Source organism: Rhipicephalus microplus, chromosome 9 (assembly GCF_043290135.1).
Source record: "Rhipicephalus microplus isolate Deutch F79 chromosome 9, USDA_Rmic, whole genome shotgun sequence".
Classification (NCBI taxonomy): domain Eukaryota; kingdom Metazoa; phylum Arthropoda; class Arachnida; order Ixodida; family Ixodidae; genus Rhipicephalus; species Rhipicephalus microplus.
The window spans coordinates 131,392,897-131,408,644 of record NC_134708.1 but is presented as its reverse complement, the minus strand read 5'-3'; the positions used below and the strand labels follow the sequence as shown (position 1 = coordinate 131,408,644).

The following is a 15,748-nucleotide window of genomic DNA, read 5'->3' as shown; positions in this document are numbered from 1 at the left end:
AATTCGCCGAAAATTCCCCATGTCCTCATTCAAAGTTTTAGGTCACCATGGGCCACTCAAATTCGCCAATTTGGAGGAAAGTAGCCTCCAGTGGCACCCTGATCACCTTCAGCCTTATATCGGCTTACGTTTTACACAAGTATTCGTACGGAACTCCGTGCACTAGCATTAATGCACCATCTCAGTATTTATTAATCAGTGGCGTAAGTTAAGGGGGAAAAGGAGTGCCATGACCCCGCAAACTCTTTCACGGGAAGTTCTTGACGAAAATATTTCGTGTGTATTGTGTACTTCATGGAAATACTCTCAATGGGTTCAACTCGTATTTGAAAGTATAGACTAGCTGTTTTTCGCAGCGGTGAACGGATGCTGCCACGTCCGAACACGTTATCTAATGACCTCCTCATTTTCATTTCTCATTCACCGTCGCGAACGGCCAGCCGATTTGCCATCGCCGCTCCCGGGAAGACCAGCAAAGCGGTGCAGCAGTTTGTCTTTATGTCTCCGTCGCATTTTTTGCAGCTAACGAAAGCACAAACTTTTCTTTTACGTCTCACTATTGTTCAGTATGCTCTCGCATCGTCACCCGGCAGCGCACATGGTTCGGCAAACTGCTCACGAGACATAATTTCTTGCAACGCTCGCCCACGTTCGCAACCGTGCCGTCCGCTCCTCGCCGTAGGCTTTAGGGTAACAGCCGCCACACGCCACATCGCGGCCACGCGGCCAACGAGAAGGCCGTGGTGCGTCAGTGTGGTGGCGCCATCTAGTTTTGCTTAGACAAGCTAGCTGTGAAAAATTTTCGATAGGACTAAATGGTGTATTGTAAGCATGCAATGATTATATGAGATATCGGTGCTCAAGAGCATGAACATTATATTAAAGAAATATAATTTTACGCTAACTGAGTTATGAGAATGACTCACTAAGGCTCACTCGGACTCAGGTGAAACTGTGATTCTGAGTCTACGTGAAGCCGGCCAGTGTTTGTGATTAAGTCTGCGTGTGCCCGAAGAAGAAGACGGTTCGTCACTCTGAGTGTGAGTTGAGCAAAAAGTTTGGTGAGTAAGTCCGAGTGAGCCCTCACTAGGTAAACAAAGTCCCAGCTCTGCTTCTAATAAGGCAAGAACGAATGTCACCATCACCAACTCAGTATTCTGCAAACTGTTGCAGAGGCCAGACACAAGCTTTTGCAGAAACTCTGCATTACTCGTCTCATGTATTGCCTTTTTTTCGGCCGCGTTGCCTGCCTACTAAACGACCTGTATATTTCTGCAGGTTCATAAAACCAGCTGTTGAACCGAAGCACAGAACAAGCACGTACGTGTTCCTGAGAAGCCATGGAGCGAGGCGACGGAGCACCTAATTCGTACGTGACTGACGGTAACCTGTCGCTACTGCGGCTGGAATGCAACAGGAGCCCCAAAACACCGGTCTGTCAGCTCCTGCGGCACCTGACTCCCTGCAATCACCTGTTGTACAAAATCGGCTTCCAGCTGAAAGAAGATGCCGAAGATGATTTGGGTGATGTGCGCCTCACCCTGATCCCTCGAACGCTGTGCTCCCTACATTCGCACAGGAAGGTGTTCGAGCACGACTACGCCGTTCTGATCGCGATCGAGCTGCTCAAATTCTTGTGCACTCAACACAGATGCCTGGTGTCGATAGAGTTGGACGACCGCGTCGCGGAGTATGACCTGTCACTTGTCGATGCCCTGCGAAATGGCGTGCTTGGGCGGAGACTGCATTTTCGCGGCCGTCAGAATGTTCTGCCCGCGTACGTTCACGCCGCAGTCTTGAAGTTCCTGAAATCAGTCGCAGACATAGGAGGAGAGGCGACGTCCGATAAGAGCTGTGGCCACTCGGCAGGCAACGGACCATTATCGGTCAACGTCCCCTTGACCAACGGTTGGGCTGGTATTACGACAATAGACGTAGCCGAGCTGAACCTTGGAGAAGCGGAAGCCGCCCTATTGGTCATGCTGTTGATGGTCAACAACACCGTGACTGATCTGACGGTCGGAACTTGGATCGCGACGTACGAGAGTGAGGATTCGTCCGTGAGCTTTGCGCGGTACATGGTCAAGCCCCGTTCAGCGCTGCGCAAGCTGAGCTTAAGGTTCATCGGCTTCAGCACAGAGGAGGCTTTGAAAAAGCTCGTCGGTGCCATCGCAGCTAGCCGGACGTTGGAAGACTTAAGCGTTGACATTGTTCCCTGTGGCAGCCGGGGCATCGACTTGTTTGCAGATGTTTTATTGCGGAATGACACCATCCGACGGCTGAGCGTGACGCTGCCCACGTGGTGGCACCAGTCGATGCTGCACGACAACGTCCACAGCGATCCCAGCAACAGTGGCCGTAGGATGGACTGGTGGGTGCACGCGCTTGCCAACAACTCGACTCTGTTGAGCCTGACAATGGACCTGTTGGGATTCCAACAACAGCAACTCAACGACTTCTTCTACGTCATTGCGGAGAACCGACTCATTGAGCGGGTGAGGGTGTTGCACGTCCCTAAAGGCGCGTACATCGAAAGCGTCTGTCGCACTTTACGAGATAGAGGCCTCACCGAAAGGGTGACCATTGTGAATTACAGCCTGTTTCCAGAGAGCCTGTCACGAATACACCTCTGCCCAGAACTGAAAGCTGTGAATCTCCACACGCAACGATTTCCCGTCAACCTTAGTGAGGCGTTCGGAGTGCTGAGCGCTTGCGCCCATATCAATTCACTCGACGTTAGCTTCCACAATGTTCCTGATGACAGGGCCATCTTCGTCGCCTTCGCGGCTTACCTATCGACGTCCAAGAATCTCAGGGAAATCACGATTGATCTGGGCACTCACAGTTTCGGCGACGGTGATGGAGATGTCGAGAGCATTGTGATCAAGTCGCTATTTGAAAACCATAACTTCCAAAAGATAGACATCCGAACTTTCGGGTTCCCCTACGATGATTGCAAGTCGTTCGCCGAATACGTTTTGCACAGTCATAAGCTTCACGACCTGGCACTCACGACGAACTGCAACCACCTCTTCCTGCAGTACCTGGTGCCATTGATTGCTGGCAGTTACAACTTGCTCAGGGTTTGCGTCCCGACCGACCACAACAGCTGCTTCGGCGAACACCAGAACACGGTACTGGACACTGCCCGTCGCAATGCCAGTTTCGTCACGAGAGCTGCCCGGTTCGTGCTGGGAGAGTGGGAAACGTACTGCGCATGTGCGCTTGAGTACGTCTCGGATCATCCAGTGCTCACTCAGATGGTGCGAGAGAGGGCGGGCGGAGTGGAGGAGGACGAAGCCAAGCAGATGATCAGGGACGCTCTCACAGATCTCGCTAGTATGGAGGGCTACATGAAGGCGACGGGCGTGGTTAAGGGCAAGCTGGAGTGCGTCGGAGTGGGATGCGCCGATACGCAGCTGGTCGATTTGAACGAACACTGCTGGTGGTATGTACGAATGTACCTTAAGGTGGATGATGTCATTCAGGAGTCATGACTGTATCGCAGAAAAGAATAAATATCGGTGGCCGTTCATTGCCGTGGGTAATTGTCGCAGAACAGTAACAATGCATCTGCTTCCACTATGAGGATGCATGTGACGACGTGTGTCTCGTATGTGTACTGCATAAACACAGTAATGTGCGATATATTGGATTTTTTAGCCTGTTCACAGCTGAACTTTGAGCACATTCGGGTGTTCAAGGACACCAGGCCAGCTTCGGGTGGGTGCCGCTTATATGTTTAGGATGAGCTATACTACGTATGTTTAAGGCAAGCTATACAGTGCTTGTGAGCCTTCATTCTGTGCCACTAGCTGGCAACTGGGCAAACCCTACTTTGTACTCATCAGCAAAGACAGCCAGACGAGTTTGTCTATATTCGGGATTCAAGATGGTGGGAAAACCCACAACGCAGAGAAAACAAGAGAGACAGGACGACGCCCGTCATCCTGTGCACGTGGTTCTCTTTTTTGCGTTTTTTAACCATGGCGTTATACTTCCTACTTGGCCCACTGAAAATAAGGTAACACACATACGGCCAACACCACCAAGCACGATGGACAGGTTTGTCTACTTCGCGCCAATATGACATTTTTTTAGGCTGGTGGCGGCAGTGAATTCGTCTTGGAAAATTGGCGTCTTACTGGCTAATTTAATGTCCCATAAATGAAAGCAAAATTTTCAACATTTCGATAGTTGTTGAACGTCGCCGTCTCTGTTGTTTGAGTATAGGGTGCCAAAACGTGGCAGTCAAAGCATGCTTCCAACTCTTGAAATTCCAGGTAAACGCTGCGCTGCAAAGTTAAGGACAAAAAAACTGGACTAACCCAGACAAAGCGCGTCTAACAACTGATGCGCTTCAGTTGTTAAATGCACTTTGTGTTAGATCAGTGTTTTTTGTCCTTAATTTTGTAGCGCAGCAAGTACATACCGTGTGTTCCAACTAGCCCTTACGCATGCGTAAATGTTAATGGTGGCCATCATAACATAGATATAAAAAATGTACTTTTATAACCAGCCAACCAAGCAAACCTCAGTCCACAACAAAATCATTTTGATTGACACGGTGGAACGCAGTGGCAACAGTTGTATGGGGCCTCATTTTGCAGGGCAGTCATTGCCGAATGCGGCTTTGAACCCCATCTGGAAGTGAATCTAAACTGAATGCGGCCCGCATTCAGGGAGCTCTGCACTCATTTGAAATCGATATCTGACATTTCAAGTGATCAGTCACAAAACAATACACAAGAGGCAAAGACGGAAACAAAAGCATTCTCTACAGCACTCTTTAACAACAGCTGTGTCCCCAACAACAGCGCACTCTGACAGTATACGTGACTGAGTCTTGATAATGTTTGCCGTGTGGCCTCTATCACATCTTTGTGCATTGCTGCTATGTTTCGTGGTTTCGGTGCAGATACCTCGTGTCCTGTATATTGCACTTGGTTTGTAGTAAAAACTTGTTTTGTTAGTGAGCGCTTCGTTGCCACCTTTTCCTGATGTGTGCTTGTTTTTAATGCTCTCTTCAGAATATATCAACTCGTTCTTCAATCAATCCTTATAGATGCCTGATCAAGCGCTCGTATTTTTTTTCTATGCTTTAGTATGAACTGCGACTCTGGATTAGTTGTCTCGGGAGAAATTATTCTGAAAATACCAAATGTTAATGTTTCATTTCCAGCATCTGTAATTATGAGAGCACTCATCTTGCCGTAGATTTGTTTTATCGTGGCGACTGATAGTCATTTCAAGAAAAGTCACGCAAGAAGCGGTGAGCGCTGTTTTTTCAACAGCGCGAACACTATGTTATCATGCCCGAAGTGCTTGCTAAAGTTGGAAATTTATTCTAGAATCTTGGAAATTACAATTCTCAAGTGTTTGTGTAGCGCATGTTGATATTTTCAATGACAGGCTTTTACGTTTACCCATTTAAACCAAAATGCGGAAGTGGCATTCACACATTCGTGGCTACTTTTGGGTACATACAGATGGTATTCACCTCCGAGCAACCCTGTGCTCCCGTAGCCTACGCTTCGGTACAGTGTACTAGAAATATTATAGTACACTGTAGCTTCGGCTATTCATACTGCATGCGGGAAATGCGGGGAAGGCACTACTTCCGGCCACCATAACTAGGGTGATATAAACATGTGCATGCCTCTGCGTCTTACTAAAGCTGAGCCTTTTTTTTTTGCATCCACCATCCGTCATAACGGTCGCTTGTGCCATATTTGTGTGCAGCCATCGCACAAAAGCGAATGGTGAAGAGCCTGAAAAACTGGTTTAATACAATTTATTGCGGAAGATTATTCGCGGTCATGTAGCTGTACACTGCAGGTTGCGGTGAAGCGTCATGGCGAGTGATTCAGCCGTCTTCACCAGGCTAATTTTAACAAGGCTGTGGGTTGAGTGCTTGAGATTGGTTCATGGAAATTAAGTTGAGTTCGCATTCAAACAGCTTTAAGTAATTCAGATCCGAATGAATCACGAAAATAAAGAAAACACTATAACAAAGTAAATGCAGTCAATCGCAATGCTCTTGCAGGCACGTCTGTGAAAAGCACAACACAGCGGAGTACTCAACGTTGAAGTATTCATACTAGTACATGCGTGCTACACTGTGGGCTTCTATGAGAAGCACATGCTTTTGTTTGACCTGATTCAGTACACTCGCGCCAAAGCACAGGTGGCTTGTAACTTTGGTCTAGTGAATACTTTGATGCTCCCGATACTTTTATCCGATTGGTCAAAGGTGTGGGTGAGCTAACTACGTCGAAATTTCAGTCTCGTGTGCACTTCACCACAATCTTACTTGCCCCATGCAATAGTGTTTTCACCTGCAAGTTCATAGGCGCTGTGAAGCCCTCAGCTTCAACTAGATTCGTAGCACATCGCAGTAGTATAAGATAAATGGGTAACTCCACTTTGGCGCTTACTGCAGATAGAATATAAGATTATCTTACCTTCCCGCCAACAGTGACGCAGTCAATATGACTTTTCATCGAAAGTTCGAGGGCAAACTCATAAGTCAAGCATCCAACGATTTTTTTTGTTTTAAGACGTTCTGGGTCACAAAACTTGTATATGCCCCAAGCAGTCCTTTATATCTCAAAGTTCTATTTTCGGAAGAAGTCCGGTGTCAAATGCGGTCTCCTCGCTCGTCAGAATAAGTGGATCACCGCACACTACAGAGAGCCACTCTGTCCGTGTATTACTGTTAAGCATCGGCGTCCAATTTCTCGGCATACACGTTCAAACGAGCCGAACACGCATCGCCCATGGCTGCAGCAGCTTAACTAATGGTAAATCTCGTACCTCCTAAATCAAAAGAAAATAAAACAGGAGCAACGTGCCCGCAGTAACTTGTGTGCACCTGTTGGAACCACCAGACAACCGCTGGTATGCCGCCGGTATGGTGGCCTTCAAAATGGTGGCCACCTGGTTGTCAGCACAGCCAGCACACTTCTCGCTGCCGCGCCCACCAAGCGGACGTTATACATGAATACAACTTATACAGTCCTGGGCTCAACCTGGCTACTTTTAGGAACGAATCTCCTTAGAACTCCACGATGTCTGTCGTCTGGTTTTAATTCTTCCGCCCACCGTGCACATTTGAAGCGTAGGTGCAAGACATTTCTGTGCGCAAAATCGTCTACATAGTGCACATACTATCGACCGTTCGTCCATCTGTCAGTATATTCGTGCGTTCGCCCATCCCTGCGTGCATCCATTCGTCAGTGCATGCGTCCTTCTTTGCGCAACTTATACTCCATGGACCTTAGGACGTATCAGAGTTATTCAACCATAACAGTTGTGAAACTGCGTTCCTGACGCAGGTACGCAGTTGGCCCAATTTTTATATAGTTAGCAGACTGTCGCGCCATATGAAAATGACCATACAAAACAGAAAAAAAAGTGCGTTTATTAGTGAGTGTGCTTATCAACAGGTGGCATGACAATTCGCTCACGCCCGACATCTGGGCCACTGACACGTCGGGATTTCGATACATGAAGCTTATGTGTGGTTTCACAACTCGTATGATTGAATAATTCTGAGGACCTATAGCTTCACTCAATCACCAGCATCTTCGTTCATATGCGTTGATTTCTTGCTAGTTTTTCCAATTTCTTGTGGCAACTTTTTACCTTTTTTCACCCGGCAACCCTGCCACTAGTCGCATGTATGCAAGCCAGGCCATGGCTCCGAAATGGCGAGCGCGCGTTGCGTGTCTATCCGGCCGTCCGCCCCAATCGCAAAGAGAAAGTGTGTTTCCAGGCATGGTCGTGGCCCGCTCTTTTCTTCGCACCGCAGCGCTCCAATGGAGGATCGAAAAAGCTGCCGTCCTGTTGGCAGAGCCTGCATGATGCAAGAAAAAAGTGGTTTTAAAGGGCCACTCACCAGGTTTGACAATTTTGAGCTGACAAGCGCAATGCGCAGACGAGGCGTTCATGATAACGTCTGCCAAAATTTGCAAAGCTACGCGCCGTAGAATTGGGTCAATTTCAAGATGAACGCTGCTCCCCCTCCCCTCTGCTGGCGCACGCCTAGAGAATGAGGGCATGACGTGGGCGTATGAATGTACGTGGGCGTATGAATGTATGAACTACGTACACGGCAATGCAGTGACGTTGGTCCTCTACGTAGCCACTCTGCTCTGACGTTGTCAACAGTACACCACGTGACATGGCAAAACTTATTTAACACAACATGCGTAGTTAATGTATTTGTTGTTTTAAGAGATTAATAAAATTTGAAATAAATAATGAGACGCAATAAAAATTCTGCGCGTTTTTCTTTCATTTTTTCCCGTGAAATGCTACGAGATGCGGGGCAAATGTACCAGCGTTTCGCATGCGTTCGTGTCCCCGCGGTCAGCGCATTGAGCAGATGACCGCCGTGGAACGCTCTTACGCGTTCGCACACTGATTGTGCTCATCTATTCTACCACGTCTAAGCCAGCGTTTCCAAACCATCCCGCAGAAACAAGCAGAAGACCACAAAATAACGCTGGTCAGCAAAGCAACGCTGCTCGCGTGCTCGGGGGTTGGTAGTGGGTAGTGATTAGAATGAAGAGGAAAAAGGCACCTAATTTCTGTCTGCCTTCAGGCGACACGGCGCAGTGCCTTATAGGGGTGGGGGGAAGGAGGGATAAAAAGAATAGAAGGAAAGTAGAAGCAGAAGAAGACAGCCAACGAGAGGAAAAAAGAAGGAGATAGGAAAGTGGGGATCCGGTCGAAGAAGTCCAAGGGCGGGGTGCCACAATGCGAGAGCTACACGGCGTCAGGAGACCGCGGAGGGCGAACCAGTCGGCTCGGGGGTTGGAATTGTTTGGGCACATCATGCACACGTCACCTCGTGGTCGGATGCTGGAGAGGGTGGGGAAGAGATTTGGCTTGCGAAGGCTACGCGGATGAGTGGCAAGGGTTTCGAGCTCACCTCCTCTCATCCTCGTTTCGCGCCGCTTCAAAAAACCTGTTTTCCCTGCTCGCGATGAACCGATTCGAAAAATATTTGTGGCAAAATGTTCCTCATCGGACACCCAACAACTTCCACTGTCTAACTAAAATTCGGTATGGAGCCTGGTGAATGGCCCTTTAAATGTGAAGCATTTCTTAGCGACTTTGGCCACATCTATCTATCTATCTATCTATCTATCTATCTATCTATCTATCTATCTATCTATCTATCTATCTATCTATCTATCTATCTATCTGTCTGTCTATCTATCTATCTATCTATCTATCTATCTATCTATCTATCTATCTATCTATCTATCTATCTATCTGTTGAAAACATATTGAAGCGGGAGATTTAAGAACCAAAAGCGGCGTGTTCAACGACGAACCGCCGCGGGAAGGACCACGACCGATGACTATTGGCGACGCATCTACACAGGCAAGATCTCTATCAGCAAGTTTTAAGCATGATGATGATGATGATGAAAAACATTTATTATAAAAGAGAGAGGTACGGGGCCAAAGCATGACCCCGCTACATGGTCGGCGTCCTTAGTCAGGGACACTGCATGACGAGGCCCCTACTCGCGCCCGTCTCGCCAGAGCCCGTTGAGACTCTAGTGATGAGCAGTTGAGGAGGGCAGTCTCCCATGCCTCTCGGGAAGGGGTAGGGGAAGGGGGTAGGTGGGGATTTTTCGGACATGCCCATACCATGTGGAAGATATCACACGTCTCCCCACAGTGTGGGCACCGCCCATCTGTGTTCGCATCGAAATGTTTTAGGATTGCAGGACAGAGTAGAGTACCTGTCTGCAGGCGCCTTAGAGTTCGCTCTTCCGCCTTACTCAGCCCCTTTGCAGGAGCCGGGTAAAGGCGGTGAGTGTCGCGATAATAAGTCAGAATTTTTTTGAACCGCAGCAGCGGTGTATTGGCCTCCGAGTCATAAGAGCCAAGGTGAGGAGCCCGGTGGGTAAGCGCTCGGGCGGCCGCGTCAGCGGCCTCATTACCTCGTAAGCCCTGATGGCCAGGAGCCCATACGATACGTTTCGGGGCTGGATCAGCGAGAGCCCGTTTTAGAATTTTAAGCATGAATAGAGAGGTCCTGTTGAAGAAGCTGAAGACGCTTCGAGCTAATGTGACAACACTTACGCGCGAAATCGCAAATAGAAGAAGATGCCGATCGAGCGTAACTAATTACGCTTCCAAACCAGATGAGCGTGTCACAGACGTTAAGCCGGATTAATGAGCAGATGGAACCACTCATAGTAGAAGAAGACGCGGAGGCACAATTTGAAAGAGTATTGCAGTATGACATGAATATCATCGCCCCAGCTACAAAAATAGAGGAGCGATAACGAGAGTGAGAACAAGCGACGCAACTGACAACGAGAATAGTGACAGAACAACTGCCATCACTGCAAGGTGCTAACCAAATATAGAAGACGCAAGAGCTTGTTAAGTTGCCACGCCTTGAGATTATCAAGTTCGATGGGGAAAAATCACAGCATATCCACAGAGTGAATGATGATGAGTTGATGATGAGTGGGGCGAAGCGCCCGTCACCACGTCCGGGCGTTCTTGATTCCGTCCATCCGCGCGACCATCTGTGCGTCCATTCATGCGTCCGTACGTCAGTCTGTCCGTCCGTGAGTCCGTCAATACGTTTGTTCGTCCATTCGTGCGTCTATCCACCCGCGCGTCCGTCCATCTGTCCGTCCGTCTTCTAGCCTGTCTGTCTATCCGTCCGTGCGTCCATATGGTGAGCATTCCAAGTACCGCCATCTCGCATCCTTTGTGGCACATAACCGCTCAACGCATCCAACCATTCGTCCGTGCGTCCATCTAGCGAACACTCCAAGTACCGCCATCTCCAATCTCGCAACCCCTGTGGCACATAACCGTTCTAGAGCGGGTATGTGCCCCCGATGGCTACATGCAGCATCGGAGGATGCACAGACCCACGCCTTAAGGAGCTTCGCCCTAAAACGGCGTGGCTGAGCTTTCGGCATCAGTTCGAGACATCGGTGCATAACAGATTGAACATGCCAAAGAGTCAGAAATTTAATTACCCTCTGACATCTCTCAGGGTAGAACCTGCGTCTCTAATTAAAGGTTTGCGGGCGGCTTTCTGATGAAAATTACGAGCGTGCAGTTTCTCTTTTGAAAGGCAGGATAATTTAAAAGAGATATACACAAAAGACCTAGCAAACGTGGAAGCAAAGAAGAGTCCGAAAGATGTCGATGGAGTGATGAAACTTTTCCAGACGTTGCGAGTGAACATATATATATATATATATATATATATATATATATATATATATATATATATATATATATATATATATATATATATATATATATATATACATATATATATATATACATATATATATATATATATATATATATATATATATATATATATATATATATATATATATATATATATATATATATATATATATATATATATATATATATATATATATAAGGAGGAAAAACAATAGGTAGGGCGAAGCGTCTGTTCATACCTCTGTCTGTTTATCGAAATGTCGGAACGATGCGAGCGCGATCTATTGAACACTTCGCATACAAGGGGTGGAAGGAGCCTCTGGGTCCTTCCACCCATAGTCGAACTCTTGAGTACCTCCTAGTGGGGCTACCCAACAAGGACGCCGCTTGCGCTGAGAGTCCGTTCTTGGTCATGACTGTAGCCATCGTTATGCTCGCTGGTGGCCGGCTAATAAACGCCTTAACAAATTGGTGGAGAGTGCTGCGATCCCCTTCAATGCCCTTGGAGTTACGATTACGTACCCTGCCATCTACCATGTCCCACGATGCCTCTCAGCAAATGCCTCCTCCAATGCCACCCCCTTGTCCCGGTGTCCCCAGAATCCGCGATCCACCCATCTTCTCTGGCGCTGATGGCACTGACGTGGACTGGCTCGCCATTTACGAGTGCGTGAGCGTCCCCAACAAATGGGAGGAGGACGGCAAGCTGACCAACTTGGTGTTCTACGTTGCGGGTGTTGTTAGTTTGTGGTACAACAACCACGCGTCTGAGTTTGCCACCTGGTCTGATTGTAGGACCACAATCATCAACGTTTTCGACCGCCCTGCTGCTCGCAAGCCGCAAGCCGAGCAGCGCTTACGTGAACGCGCTCAGGAGGCTGGTGACTCATTCACCAGCTATATTGAAGATGTCCTGGACCTGTGCAACGAATCCAATCACACCATGTCCGAGTCTGACAAGATCTGAAACATCATGAAAGGCATTGACGATGATGCCTTCACGATGCTGCTCGCCAAAAACATCGGCACAGTGGCTGAGGTCATCACACTGTGCCAGAGCTACGAGGAGCTCCGCCGGCAGAGTTCGATGACCCGTCGCTCCCCACCACGAGCTGCAACGCTTGCTGGCTGAGGCCAGTTGTGACCAAGTGGCGTTGATGGCAGACCTAAAGTCCTTCATCCGTGAGGAAATCGCGCGTCAGTTCTCTCTCCTGCTTTTTGCCCACAAACCGGCTGTTCAGCAATCGGCTACTACCCTTCTCCCTCCCATCCGTCGAGCGATTGAGCAGGAAATAGCGGAGGTAATGCCTGCGTACCACCCCCAACAGCCTCCGGCTCCTGCGCCCCTGAGTTACGCGCAAGTGGTCGCCAGCCCACCCCAAGTCGTTCCAGCAGCCACCCGTCTGACCTACGCCGAAGCTGCCACTCGACCTCCGTCCTTTGCAGTGGTTATGCCCGCTACGTATGTTGACGTAACTCCTCAGCCTCAGCTTCAGTCCACCATGCAGCCACCGTTCCGAACACCGGCCCCTGCCACATGGGTGAGACCTACCTCGGTGAACAGATGGCACACACCCGACAACCGGCCCATCTGCTTTGCCTGCGGTTACGCCGGTCACGTAGCCCGTTATTGTCATCGCGTACAGCCGGCTCCCATTTCTTCACCTGTTGCTGGCCAACTCAGCCGTCCTTATCACGAAGAACCACCGTCTATGCCACCTCAGTCTCGCCCAGGTCCATCTCCTCGAAGATTGCCGTCTCCACGACGTCGTTCTCTGTCCCCCATGCGGCCAAGTTCGGCTGGTCATGAGCGGGAAAACTAGTCGTCACAGTCTCCGAGGCAAGAACTGCGACGCTATCACAATGTGAAAGCCCTCAGAGCAGCCCCTCGAATGTCACTGACGTGCTTGTGGACGGTGTTTGTGCCTCGGCTCTTATTGACACTGGAGCTGCCGTATTAGTTATGGACGAAAAACTGTGCCACTTATTTCGAAATGTGACGACGCTACTTTCTGGGTTGTCCCTCCGTTCTGCTAGTTTGCATCGTATTCATCAAACAGCAAGGTGCACAGCTCGCGTTGTCATTCAGGACGTTCTGTATGTCGCCCAGTTCATCATCATTCCGGCATGCTCTCGTGACGTAATCCTGGGATGGGACTTTTCCTCCCGTTATGACGCCGTCACCCATTGTGCCGCCGCCAAACTTGAACTCTCACCCTTCTCGCATTTGACGCCAGAAGACAGTCCCTCGACCCTGAGCAAGATTGTAATGACAGAAGATACAACAGTGCCTCCAAACTCGACGACGGCTGTGTCTGTCTACTGCGCCGGTCTCTTCAGCACAATTGCATTCGTTTGGCCATCCGACAACGTTTGTAGCAGGAAATGGTTGCTAGTACCTTTCGCGACCATGCAGGTCAACCAGGGCAACGCCGCTAATTTAGTAACCAACCCGTCCCCGTACACTGTTACCTTGCTTCGAGGAGAATGTCTCGGCATAGTGGAACCAGTCAACGACGCACCAGTCCTGGACGTACCCGATGACATGCGTTGTCCCAGGTCGCGTACCATCAATGCTGTTTCTACTTCTGATCCGTCATCTGCTGATGTATTTGGCCCCTCCATCGCTGACAACCTTACGGCGGTACAGCGTTCCCAGCTTCTGGACCTGTTGCAAGAATATCGTTCTTCTTTCGATGTTGGGCGAAGTTCTCTCGGTCGCACGTCCGTTGTTACGCATCGCATCGACACTGGTGCCCATCCACCTTTATGGCAACGTCCATATTGCGTGTCGCCTGCTGAACGTCGGTAATTAATAATCAGGTTGACGACATGCTCCAACGCGACGTTCTTTGGGCCTTGGACAGTCCATGGGCATCTCCTGTTGTTCTTGTCGCGAAAAAAGACGGTTCTGTGCGGTTCTGTGTGGACTACAGACGGCCCAATAAGATCACTCGCTAAGATGTTTATATACTGCCACGCATTGATGACGCGATTGACAGCCTTCATGGAGCCGATTTTTTGTCTTCTCTCGATCTGCGCTCGGGGTACTGGCAAGTACTCATGGCTGACGACGCTCGACCGAAGACCGCCTTCGTCACGCCAGACGGCTTGTACGAGTTCAACATCATGCCGTTTGGTCTATGTAATGCGCCTGCGACCTTTGAGCGCATAATGGACATCATTCTACGCAACTTCAAATGGTACACGTGTTTGTGTTACCTCCACGATGTCATTGTCTTCGCTTCGGATTTCTCCACGCATCTCCAATGTCTGAAAGAAGTTTTCGCACGTGCGAGCAATGCCGGCTTGCAACTAAATCTGAAAAAGTGCCGCTTTGCAGCACGGCAACTCACCATCCTGCGGTATGTTCTGTCCAAAGACGGCATTCTTCCTGATCCTGCCAAGCTTCGGACCGTGGCCGAATTCCCCAAACCTGCATCTGTCAAAGAACTGCATAGTTTCGTGGGCCTGTGCTCGTACTTCAGACGCTTCATACAAAACTTTGCCACGATCATATCACCGCTGACGAAGCTCCTTGGAAGTAACGGGCCCCTCAATTCGTGGTCGCCCGAGTGCGACGACGCGTTTGCGAAGCTCCGCCATTTGTTGACGTCGCCTCCCATTCTACGCCACTACGACCCTACAGCCCCAACGCAGGTGCACACGTACGCCAGCGGTGTAGGCCTTAGCGCTGTCCTGGCGCAGCGCCAACCCGGATTCTCTGAATATGTCGTAGCATATGCAAGCCGTACGCTCACGAGAGCCGAGACAAACTACACCGTCTCGAAGCAAGCGTGCCTGGCGATTGCCTGGGCCCTTACAAAGTTCCGGCGTGTACGGGAGTATCCAGGAGTTCGACTTTATTTGTATGGTCGCCCATTCGATGCCGTCACCAACCATCATGCGCTATGCTGGTGTTCATCATTGAAGGATACCTCAGGCCGTCTCGCCCGTTGGGCTCTTCGCTTAGAAGACTACGACATCCGCGTGCTGTGCCGCAACGGACGCCAGCATGCTGATGCCGATGCCCTCTCACACTCCCCTCTACCTCAAGACGACGTGCCCTGCTCAGTAATCTTAATTGCTGTATCTGCCATCGATGTTGACATCCTCGCTACTGAACAGCGAAAGAATAAATAGATCGCCCCGCTGATTGACTTGCTCTCTGATCCGTCCGCAACACCATCCACGCGTGCCTTGCGTCGTCGAGCTCACCAGTTCGCCATCCGTGACGGCCTCCTACACTGACGCAATTACGACTCTGATGGCCGGCAGTGGTTACTCGTCACACCCCGCAGTCTGCGGTTGGAGATATGTGAATCATTCCATTCTGATCCGCAATGTGCGCGCTCTGGGGTATCCAAAACTTACCACCGCATTCAGCAACGCTACTTCTGGCGCGGGATGTACCCCTACATGCAGCAGTTCGTTAGCTCTCGCCTCACTGGCCAACGCCGCAAACCGTCAGCACACATGTCGCACGCCGGTCTGCAAC

The 15,748-nt window shown here is 49.5% G+C and overlaps 1 protein-coding gene across 1 annotated transcript in view; it reads left to right on the top strand.

Annotated features, from left to right (window-relative positions):
• The window catches only part of LOC142772350 (uncharacterized), a 39,378-nt gene extending 35,881 nt beyond the window's left edge, over positions 1–3,497 (top strand). Inside the window, exon 2 of the mRNA XM_075874544.1 lies at positions 1,279–3,497. Within this exon, the coding sequence (XP_075730659.1) occupies positions 1,341–3,497 (2,157 nt within the window). The 5' untranslated portion in view covers positions 1,279–1,340. The remainder of the gene's footprint in view (positions 1–1,278) is intronic.
• The last annotated feature ends 12,251 nt before the right edge of the window (positions 3,498–15,748 follow it).